This window comes from Benincasa hispida, chromosome 12 (genome assembly GCF_009727055.1).
Source record: "Benincasa hispida cultivar B227 chromosome 12, ASM972705v1, whole genome shotgun sequence".
NCBI classification, from domain to species: Eukaryota; Viridiplantae; Streptophyta; class Magnoliopsida; order Cucurbitales; family Cucurbitaceae; genus Benincasa; species Benincasa hispida.
The window spans coordinates 77407481-77419192 of record NC_052360.1 but is presented as its reverse complement, the minus strand read 5'-3'; the positions used below and the strand labels follow the sequence as shown (position 1 = coordinate 77419192).

The following is an 11712-nucleotide window of genomic DNA, read 5'->3' as shown; positions in this document are numbered from 1 at the left end:
TTAATTACATGAATTGTATTCATATAATTAAAAATTATAAATGGAATTTATATTAAATGTGATGCATTAATGAGAGAATGAAAACTATATGTTATATTGTATTTGATATAATATTAAACTATAGGTTATATGTTATATCACATAAAATTTAATATATATTATATGATAAAGTGGTTATCATATAAATATATATTAACGTTTTATCAAAATAAAATTTCTTTTAATTAATTTACTTTTTTGAAAAATATCAACTTCCTCTCCCTTTTTCTCTCTAATACGTGTGTGTGGGTGAAGTGTAAAGAAGTGGTTATCTTCTTCTTTCTCGTGAGTTTTACGGAGACATACAGAAAATTCTCTGAAAAAATCAGCTCTCTGGATCTCACCCTCTCTTTCTCTTAATCTCTCCTTGGATTCTCATCCTAGAGAATATAGAGGAAACTTTCATGGTAGTGGCCATTAGGATTTCGAATACGTTGTTATTCGGGATCGATTATGGAAAAGAGGAAATACGTGAAGAAGGTTGATCTTCAAGGGTAAATTCCTAATCTTCTCGTTTTCTTAATTCCTATTAGCATGCTGTAAATTTAAATTAAATGCATAATATTTCTGCTTGATTCTGTAAAGTTGTATATTTTGTAAAAATTGGGATTTGAGACTGATCCCCGCTTCCGCTCAGGACCTTCTTCAGTTCCTTCAATTATAATTATATATGTGATGACTTAAATATAATCAGGACTCCTGAAGAGTTTTCAAAGACAATAGAATATCTTAAGAAATAACTTGAGATGAAAGATCTCGAAAGAACAAAATTTTGTCTTGGCTTGCAAATTGAGTATTTAGTAGATGAGATATTTGTTCATCAGTCAACTTATATAGGAAAAGTTTTGAAAATGTTCTACATGGACAAATCACCTCAATTGAACATTCCAATGGAAGTTTATTTACTAGATGTGAAGAAACATATATTTCAACCTCAAGATGATAATGAAAATTTTCTTGGTCCTGAAGTACTATATTTTAGTGCAATTGGTGCACTTATGTATCTTACTAATAATACAAGACCAAATATTACATTTTTCAGCAAATTTATTTACAAGATATAGTTCTTCTCCAACAAAAAGATACTGAAACGGAATTAAGCATATACTCTGTTATCTCTGAGGAATGGTTGATATGAGTTTGTTTTATTCAAATAAATCTAATTTTGATTTAGTTGGTCATGTAGATTCTGGATATTTATCTGATCCACACAAAGTTAGATCTCTAATAGGTTATATATTCACATGTAGAGGAACTTCTGTATCACGATAGTCAGTGAGACAGACCATAATGGTTACTTCCTCAAATCATGTTGAAATTCTTGTAATTCACGAGGTTAGTTAAGAATGTGTATACCTAAGATCAATGGCTTAGCACATTCGTGGAAAATGTGGTTTGTCTTCTAGTAAAAATCTTCCAATGATATTATACGAAGACAACATAACATGCATATCTCAAATCAAAGGAGGATTTATTAAAAGAGATAGAACAAAGTATATTTCGCTAAAGCTTTTCTACACTCATGATCTTGAAAAAAATGAGGACATCACTGTACAACAAATTTGTTCAAAGGATAACCTAGCAGACTTATTTACAAAATCATTACCAACCGCAACTTTTGAAAAACTGGTGCACAATATTGAAATGTGGCGACTTAAAGATCTCAAATGGTGTTTCCATGAGGGGGAATAAATATACTTTAATTCTTTTTAAGAGTATTAGATTATATGAAATATATACTCTTTTTCCTTCACTAGATTTTTTTCTAATGAATTTTTTCCTAGTAAGGTTTTAAGAGACATATTTCATATATATATAATGGGTATCTAAGGGAGAGTATTATAAATATCACAAAATATATGTAAAATAAATATGCATTCTCAGTGTAAAAAAACCAAATGTCACTTTCTCTACACTCCATATATATAGCAATGTGTCTTGTAAATACTCATTCTTAGTATCCATGTAATTCACCCCTACTTACAAATTGCATATAAATAGTGGCATTCGGTGGGTTTTAAAAGACACACATTGACAAAATTCATGAAAATTAAGAAAGTGGATATTTTAGATAAATTTCTTATTTCATATTTTGTTAATTNTATATATTATATTTAATTTATTTTAATAATGATTTATTATATTATTATATTATATTATATTTATTTTAATATTATATTTGATTGATATCTGTGTTCATTTTCCTTAAGTTTACAACAAAGCATACTATTTTTAAGTTGAAAAAATGTTTTAAAAGGTTAGCGATTAATAAATTTCAAAATTCATTAACATTAAAAAAAAGATATGATTGATTTTGTCTTGTGCATTACAATTCACACCTACAGCTTGTAATTTAAAAAAATAAATAAATAAAGCAATTAAATAATTCCCATTTGAATGAAGTGTTAATATTTAATGAGAAATAAATAAGAGAATTATGGAATATTTGTAAGCTAAGGAAGGACTTCTTTCTTACGCAATAAAAGAAAAAGGAAAAAAAAATACAAAAAATGTGTAGAGCGGAGCCGACAAGGTTGTCGAAGTCGCGGTACACGTGTGGGACAGGGATGCTCTTTATTAAATTTATTTAATTTTTTTTAAAAAATTAAATGCTTCGTTTCCGTTCGGAATCTGACACGTGGCAGATTGCCATGGTCTTTGATGACACGTAGCAGGATCTGGTTGGCTCGAGATGTAAGAACCGGTGCGCTGACGTGGGGTGTCCCTGTCAAAACAGCTTTCATGAGGCAGGCCCCACAGAACCACCGCAATTAAAAAAAATTGAAATTATTATTTTTTTTTTAAGAAGGAAAAAAAAAAGTGGGTAATGTTATGTAGTAGTGATGGCCTAATCACTTGCCTTCAAGTGCCTTCTTAGGTTTCCCGCTTTTCACTTTAATTACGGTTTTGCCACTACTAAGACCTTGTCTTTTATGATATTCAAAATTACAATTTTACCCTTTCACTTGGTGTTATTTATGTGTGATGAATATATATATTTTAATTAAAATGCTTTTTGACGAGAGACTTTTGTTTTTCTTTACCAAATATGATTAGATCATATCTACCTATATTTATGATGTAATATTTTTTCGAAACAAATAAATTAGAGGACTTCGATATATTAAAATTTTAGAGGACAAATAAATAGTGTATTTGGAATAACTTCAAGAAAAAATTATAAAAAGAAATATTTTTCAATAAGCACCAAAACTAATCATTTAAAGTTCATTTAGTATAGCTTCTTAAATTATTTTAAATAATTAAAAATTTTCTTAATCTTAATAAATAAATAAATAAACAAACAACTTTAAAAATGTTGAATTGATAAATTATAAAAGATCACTTTTAAATGATTAACATAAAATCTTCTAAATATTGGTAATAATCACTATATATATATATATAATTAATCTAAACACTTTTGAACGTAGTACAACTAAAATAATTTATTGTCGAAATACTTAAATAAACAACGTATCTTGTAGAAAAAAGATCTAATTTTTAAAAGATTATAGGGATATGTTCAAGTATGTATATTTTTCTAAAAAGAAAGAGTAAGATATATAGACTTATTTTTATTCAAAATAGATTTCTAAAAAGTAATAGAAATAGAAAACATTTTTATTTAGAGCCATGTTTTTTTAGTTAAAATCTTACTACCATTAAAAAAGAAGAAACTGGGAGAAAGCAAAAACATGAAAACAACAAACTTTCAAATACATTGAAATCTTGGAGAGGAACATAAACATTGTATTTTGGGGAAAGTTCAAGGCTTCAAATCCTCAAACCACTATATTCCTGGGATTGAAATTTAGAAACTTTAAATGTTGACTGTGTGTGAATGAAGACAAGAAAAACGCAAACTTTTCCCAAAAGAAGAACAGCAATGGAGAGGTTGTTTCGTAAAATATGTGTGGGAAAGAAGGGTAGTTTTGTCAACAAAAAGTAGAGCGTTGGCGTGTAGAAATTGTGAAATGCAGGGGACGGGGAATTGGATAAGGATATCAACAAAACAGCAAAGTTAGAGATAGAAAGAGAAAGATAGAGCACTAATTTGTTTGATGAGTGGGACTATGGCTTTTCTCTACTCTTTAGCTCATCATGATATGATGTAATTTTCATTTGGTTTTTGTTTTTTTTTTTTTGTTTTGTTTTGGGTCTATTTCTATCCATTTTCTTAAGAAAGGTTGCATCAATTTGAGTGGATATGTAATGTTATAATGAAAATAAAATAAATAAATGGATAGGGAAAGAGAGATAATGGGGAAAATTCCATATCCATTTTTACCACTCTATTGCTTATACTAAGTCCCTCTTTTCTTCTCTTTTCTCTTCTCTTCAGCTTCTTCCATGAGTTCATTCTTTGTTGGTTTTCCCTCTTCTTCTTCTTCTCAAACTTCTACTGCTATTTTTAATCTTTTGAATGTGTTTCTGCTCTATAGATCTTTGCAGGTTGGTTATCTCAAGGGTCAAACATTGATACCCACATGATTGAAATGCTTGTTTTCTCTGGTTTTTGATGACTTGGGTGTTATTGGATTGGATTCATTTGCTGTGTTTTGGGGTCTTTTTTCTGATGAACTAAGTTTGGGAATCTTTTAAGGGTTCTGTTTGGACCAATTCCTTGTTCTGGGTTTTGGTGGGCAGCTACAGGATAAAAACCAAATTCTGTTTTTTTTTTTTTTTTTTTTAAGTATTAGAAATTGAGAATCTTAGGATTCTTTTCTGGCTTCTTTTTTGTAGGTATGTGAATTTCTTATCCCTTAATCAAAAGAAATTTTTGGCTCTTACTATAGCGTTCTTGTTTTCAACTCATCTGGTTTGGCTGGGTGGATAAGAAAGCATCTTCTTTGCCATACCTTTGAAATCATTTTCAATCTGTAGTTGGGTTTTTTTTTTCCTCTTTCATTTTTACACTTCTTCTTCTCTTCATCACCATCATCCTTGATTGTTTTTTCCCCATGTCTAAGTGTTGGGTTTAATTAGACATTTTCCTGTAGATTTGATAGTGGGTCTCTCTTCTCTCTCTCTTTCTAAAACTTCTAACTGAGTTTAAGAAAGAGGTCAGACCCAGACCCACCTCACGTTGGTCACTTTGTCTAGTTTAACTTGTGTCGGCTACTGAATTGGGTGAGATTTTCTTCATGTATTTGGGGTTTAGCTCAAAGTTAGGGCATCTATTTTTGATGCTTATGTTTATGAGAAGTAGTAGTTGTTTATATGGTTGATTAGATTTCTTCCATGAACTGGTTCTTTAATGGTGGAGTTATGGAAACTAAGGCTGGTTTGCTTGGTGAGGGTGGGAAGATATGGCTCCAATTGTGGGAGACTATCATTGGGAATTGTTGCAATATACATCACCAATACTACCAGTATATTGGATCCAAGAAAGTCAGAAAAATATGGTGGAGAAGGGTTTTGGTGGCTTGGGTTCTTGGTTCTACTCTTGCTTCTTTATGGATCTTCCATTACATGAGCTCCCAAGCTACAGAGAAGAGGAAAGAAGCCTTGGGAAGTATGTGTGATGAGAGGGCTAGGATGCTTCAAGACCAGTTTAATGTTAGCATGAATCATATTCAGGCAATGTCCATCCTCATCTCCACCTTTCATCATGGCAAAAACCCATCTGCTATAGATCAGGTACAAATATATTTTTGATTTTCATCAACTTCCTTCTCTCTTTCTGTTTTTCCCAATCCCCAAATCACAGAGGAAGGTTAGGGGAAGAAAGATTCGAGCATGTTTTATTGATAATCCTTATTTGCTTATCCATCCAGGGTTTGGTTATGTATGATGTTAACAATATATGCATTGAAATCTGAAGTTAGATCAGAACTTGCTAATCATGAGGCACCACTGTACTATGAATAAAGTTTTAAGATTATATATGTTCTCTTTTCAATTAAAAACACCTTGGCTTTCATTTTCAAGTGTATTCTTTTGAAGTATGATTTCTATTATCCATTCAACAAAGACTAACTTTGAGACATGTAGAGGACCTTTGCGAGGTACACAGAAAGAACTGCGTTTGAGAGGCCTCTTACCAGTGGTGTGGCGTATGCGGTAAGGGTGCTTCATTCTGAAAGAGAACATTTTGAGAAGCAACAAGGCTGGACAATTAAAAGGATGGACAAAATCGAACAAAGTCCGGTTCACGAAGATGACTATGCTCCAGAAGATCTGGAGCCATCACCCACCCAAGACGAATATGCTCCTGTAATCTTCGCACAGGATACAATTTCTCATGTTGTTTCTCTCGATATGCTGTCGGGAGTGGTGAGATCCTTTCTTATCTTTTGGAACCTTTTCATGTCAAGTGAGATTCCAATTATCTTGTGCTGGACCAAAATGGACAATTTGTAGACAAATAATCTTCTTACTTCAATCGTTTTCTTGGATACTGATACTTCTAGTTGAGATTGGTGGTTAAATGGCCCCAGTTTTGATATGACTTGTGAATTTTTCAGAATGCCCTGAAAAGTTTTGAGCTTCTAACATGTGATGTCATACTAATTATTTTATCATTTCTACACTTCAAGCATACAATAATACTGAATTATTCGCATAACCAGGAAGACCGTAAGAATGTATTACGTGCTAGAGCATCAGGAAAGGGAGTCTTAACTGCTCCATTCAGGTTAATCAAAACAAATCGTCTAGGGGTAATACTTACATTTGCGGTCTACAAAAGAGATCTTCCCTCAAATGCCACTCCAAATGAGAGGATTCAAGCTACAGATGGGTATGTCTTCTTTCTGATAATCAAAGTCGATATGCCTACCTCTTGGTCGTGTACCGTCTACTGAAATAATGCAATCTATCTAATGAAATCTGAACCAAACTTAAACGTTAAACCAACCATTGAAGGATGATAGGTATAGAAAAATCCCTCTTACATTTTAATGGATAATGTTTGTCATTTGGTGGAAATTCATAGATTGCAAAGAGAAGTATTTTAAACTGCCAATTCTATAATCGATGCATCTATGTTCGTCAAACAGGTATCTTGGCGGAGTTTTTGATATCGAGTCGCTGGTGGAGAAGTTACTTCAACAGCTCGCAAGCAACCAAACCATCCTAGTGAATGTTTATGATACCACTAACCAGTCACATCCAATCAGTATGTATGGTAAAGTTGTATCAGAAGATGGGTTGCAGCATGTTAGCCCCCTTAACTTTGGGGATCCAGACAGGAAGCATGAGATGCGATGCAGGTGACGAAATGAATTACCACAAAAATAGTTCCGTTTCGATGTATTCTCTTCATCTTGGTTTATTCTACTCATTGTCAATGTGTTCCAAGAATATTGTTTTTCTTGAAGTGATCATCATTTCTTTTTCTTTTTCTTTTTCTTTTTTTTCTTTGTAAAAAAAAATTGTGCATGTGTATGTGAAACTTCCCATCTATTCAAAGACCCAACTATTCTTCTCTTTGATGGGATCTAAATCTGGCTTACTTTAGTTGTTGAGATATCAGACAAGCATGTATTGCAGAATGGTGAATGTTATACTTCTGATACAGATTCAAACAAAAACAACCTTGGCCATGGTTGGCAATGACAACTTCAATTGGCATACTCATTATTGCATTGCTTGTGGTGTATATATTCCATGCAACTTTGAACCGAATCGCCAAAGTGGAGGATGATTATCATGAGATGATGGTACTCAAGAAACGGGCAGAAGATGCTGATATTGCCAAATCCCAGGTATGTGGACACTTTGATTAGTCAGAGATTAGAATTATTTCTTCTCAACATTCATCTACGAATCGAGCCTCAAGAGTTCTTTATCCCTTTGTAGTTCCTTGCAACTGTTTCCCATGAGATCAGAACCCCAATGAACGGTGTTCTAGGTGAGAATTTACCGATGCCTCTTTTTTGCCTTAGTTCTTTCTAAGAAGATTTTCAAATTATATTATGTTGCAGTAACAATCTGACCTATTTCTTTGGATATTTCAGGAATGTTGCATTTGCTTATGGACACAGACTTAGATGTGACTCAACAAGATTATGTTAAAACTGCACAAGACAGTGGAAAAGCTTTGGTATCATTAATAAACGAGGTTTTGGATCAGGCAAAAATTGAATCTGGAAAGCTCGAGCTTGAAGCTATACCGTTTGATCTGCGAGCAATTTTGGATGATATTTTATCACTCTTTTCTGGGAAATCTCAAGAAAAAGGACTGGAGGTAATATACGCTTCAAATTCCGCAGTTCACACCATTCTTCATGCTTAATTTTCTGTTGCCTCATCTCTATGTGTTTTGTTGTTATACTCATTTATATTTGCGTGTCATTTTGTTGTCATTGCAGCTGGCAGTTTACATTTCAGATAGTGTTCCTGAGACGCTTATTGGTGATCCTGGAAGGTTTAGGCAAATCATCACTAATCTAGTGGGAAACTCAATCAAGGCAAGTAATGCTGTCTTCTGTATTGCCCAAAAAAAAAAAAGAAAAAAAAAAAGGATAATTGGGGTTGGGGAGGAAACGTATTCACGAATTTCCTACGATCAAGGATGAGGATTTGAATGCAGTCACATTTTCTGATCGATGCCCCGTGTTGTTTTAAAGTTGTGTTTCTTTCTTGTATACATAGGGAAATTAAGAACAAATTATCTAAATGACTAAATGGAGTGGAAACCGCTCTACTGATGTTCTGAATTATGGTGTAGGCACACAAAGGATTGGTGAAATATCTTAAAACAAGTGAAAATGATTATTTTAATACAAACTTGAATCCAGTGTATTTGACTATTGGTCTTTGTTTATCTGCTAAGTCAGTGTGTTTGGATTTGGCAGTTCACGGAGAAAGGACACATATTTGTCACTGTTAATCTCGTCAAGGAGGTTATGGAATCAATCAATCTTGAGATCGAGTCGTCAACAAATAGCACCTTGAGTGGCTATCCTATCGCCAATAGATGTCTTAGCTGGGCAGGATTTCGAACGTTCAGTCAAGAGGGACCCACTACTTGTCATTTCATGCCATCTCCACCAGACCTTATTAACCTCATGGTATCCGTGGAAGATACGGGTGTTGGTATTCCACTAGAAGCCCAGTCACGCATTTTCACTCCCTTCATGCAGGTTCGACCATCCATCTCTAGAACTCATGGGGGAACGGGTATTGGGCTAAGTATTAGCAAATGTTTGGTTGGCCTCATGAAGGGGGAGATTGGTTTTGTGAGTGTACCTAAGGTTGGCTCTACCTTCACATTCACTGCGGTTTTCACAAAAGGTTCTTCCAATTCAAGTGAGTATAACAAAACCCAACAGATTAAGAACACTTCCATTACTGCAACCTCAGAATTTAAGGGTATGAGAGCATTAGTTGTGGACCATCAACCTATTCGGGCCAAAGTATCGAGATATCATATCCAACGACTTGGAATTAATGTCGAAGTCTTATCTGACCTGAATCAATGTCTGTCTACCACGACTATTAGTGGTTCAGCTATCAATATGATTTTTGTTGAGCAGAAACTTTGGGATCAGGAAATGAGCGCATCAGATCATTTTATCAAAAACTTGAGAAATTCTTATACGGTTCCTCCCAAACTATTTCTCCTTACTAGCTCCATTAGTTCTTCAAAAGCTAGCACTATAATTTCTGATGTATTCACCCCCACTGTCATCTTAAAGCCCTTGAGGGCAGGCATGCTCGCTGCCTCTCTACACCGAGTCATGAGTGTGGGGATCAAGGGTAATCCTCGCAACGGAGAGCTTCCTGTTCTCTCACTCCGTAATTTACTTCTTGGTCGAAAAATTCTAGTAATAGATGACAATAAGGTGAATCGTATTGTCGCTGCTGGTGCTCTACAGCGGTATGGAGCTGATGTGGTATGTGAAAACAGTGGACGAGATGCAATCCGATTGCTTACGCCACCCCATCATTTTGATGCATGTTTCATGGATATTCAGATGCCAGAAATGGACGGGTATGTGATAAATATACTTCCTTTTTCTCCTCCTTTCTAAAGAACTACGGTTCAAACTTTTGAGTTATGAACATTGAACATACATAAACGAGCTGATCATTTTGAGTGGTTACTGTTCTGCCTCACAGCTTTGAAGCTACAAGAAGAATTCGGGAAATTGAACATCGAATCAATGATGGTATCCAAGTTGGAGAACTATCAAAAGAAGCATATGAGAATACATGTTATTGGCGCGTACCCATCTTAGCCATGACTGCAGACGTAATCCAAGCTACGCATGAGGAATGCCTTCGGTGTGGGATGGATGGGTATGTTTCGAAACCGTTTGAAGTTGAGCGACTTTACCGAGAAGTTTCGCAATTTTTCCACAGTACCTCAAATGGAACTTTATAGAGAGCAATCATATAAATCCAAGGTTGCCGATGACATTGGCCTGTTCAGGAATGTACAGCATGCTTAAAAGGGTGTAAATTACCTCCGAGTAAGTAAGCGTTCTACCTAGAATATTTTCTAGTCGATATACCGTAATGATGAAATTATCCAGTCTTATTGTCTTTCGCAGTCGAAGGTGATCGACTTCTTGGATTGCTTCATATTATGCCAGGCAAGCCTAGATTTTGTGGAAGAGTGTAAATAGTAGACAGACATGAGTGGTCGGGTGGAGTTATCGTCATCAGAACAAACGAGAAATGTCGCTATATTTTTTCGAAGTTTCCAGATTGGTCACTGAGGAAAAAAATTCAAGATTCATTTGGAAGTAGAATTCAATAGGGACTTTCTCAAATGAAAGTAATTGAAGACTGTGGTTTGCAATCTTTTTGCCTTATTTTATGATCATCCTACAAGTTGCTCATCAGAGGGGGACCAGAAATGGCACTGTAGATATAAATTTGGATGGAAGAAAGGAAGGAAGAAGAATGTTTGTGTGGCAACTGGAAGGAAAAAGTGTTTTGTATATTAAAAACATGTTTGATTTGTACTCACACAAGTTTAGTCCTCTCTTTTTCTTTTTGCTAATTTTGTTGTATACTTCTCTATTCCAAATGAAAATAGGACAAAACTTTACACACTATCAGATTTGAAGGAAAAAAAATGATAATGATTTCCATTCCTTCAGGTCTGTGTTCTGTATAAAATTTTCACCATTCATTCAGTTTTTTTTTTTTTTTTTTTTTTTTTTTTTTTTTTTGTGGAAAAGTATTGTGTGAGCTTGAAGAGTGTCAAGTGGATCTTCCAAGAAAAGACCTACAATTTGGAAGCCTTTAATCATTGTTATTAACAAAGGGAATACCTTTTTTCTCAAATGACTGTCTACTATTGTGTGAGCTTGAAGAGTGTCAAGTGACTTTCGACTTATTGTTGCTCAAGTTTTCTCAAATGTTGGAGAAAGTGTTTAGTTTAGGCTTCATCTGTACAAATAGAAAATCAGATGTTTGAAAAAATATATATATTTTTTTTTTTTGGATAGCAGAGGTGTTCATGAATTGGACTGGATTGGGTTGAAACACTTTCTAGATTCAATATAATTGTTCGAGTTATAAATTTTTTTAACTTTATTCCTTATTAAATAATAATCCAGAGTTGAGTTGGTTTGTATTATTTATTTAAAATTTTTGTTCTAAAAATAAATAAAATGTTAATATGTACCAAATTTATTTAATTATTTTTATTTATTAAATTAGGATTATCTGCATAATTTCAATTTATGTTATGTAAATTTCCTTTTTAAA

At 33.7% G+C, this 11712-nt stretch overlaps 1 protein-coding gene across 2 annotated transcripts; it reads left to right on the top strand.

Moving 5' to 3' along the window:
• The first annotated feature begins 4045 nt into the window (after window positions 1-4045).
• On the top strand, window positions 4046-11286 carry LOC120068218 (histidine kinase 3). 2 transcript variants are annotated; one of them, XM_039019927.1, is made up of 11 exons: window positions 4046-5682; window positions 6037-6318; window positions 6615-6784; window positions 7044-7256; window positions 7565-7751; window positions 7846-7897; window positions 8004-8233; window positions 8358-8456; window positions 8844-9982; window positions 10111-10467; window positions 10545-11286. In XM_039019927.1, the coding sequence occupies exons 1-10, from the start codon at window positions 5284-5286 to the stop codon at window positions 10373-10375; spliced, it is 3036 nt and encodes a 1011-aa protein (XP_038875855.1). In that variant the 5' UTR covers window positions 4046-5283; the 3' UTR covers window positions 10376-10467; window positions 10545-11286. The 2 variants fall into 2 exon arrangements, with proteins under 2 accessions (XP_038875855.1, XP_038875854.1); XM_039019926.1 differs by having other exon boundaries at window positions 4047-5682; window positions 10111-10463.
• The last annotated feature ends 426 nt before the right edge of the window (window positions 11287-11712 follow it).

Bases quoted from the DNA above. Each gene is read 5' to 3' on its own strand.
- LOC120068218 (XM_039019927.1), top strand. From the start codon at position 5,284: ATGAACTGGTTCTTTAATGGTGGAGTTATGGAAACTAAGGCTGGTTTG. The intron at 6,785-7,043 runs GTATGTCTTCTT...TTCGTCAAACAG, and splicing joins AGGATTCAAGCTACAGATGG to GTATCTTGGCGGAGTTTTTG. The intron at 8,457-8,843 runs GCAAGTAATGCT...TGGATTTGGCAG, and splicing joins TAGTGGGAAACTCAATCAAG to TTCACGGAGAAAGGACACAT.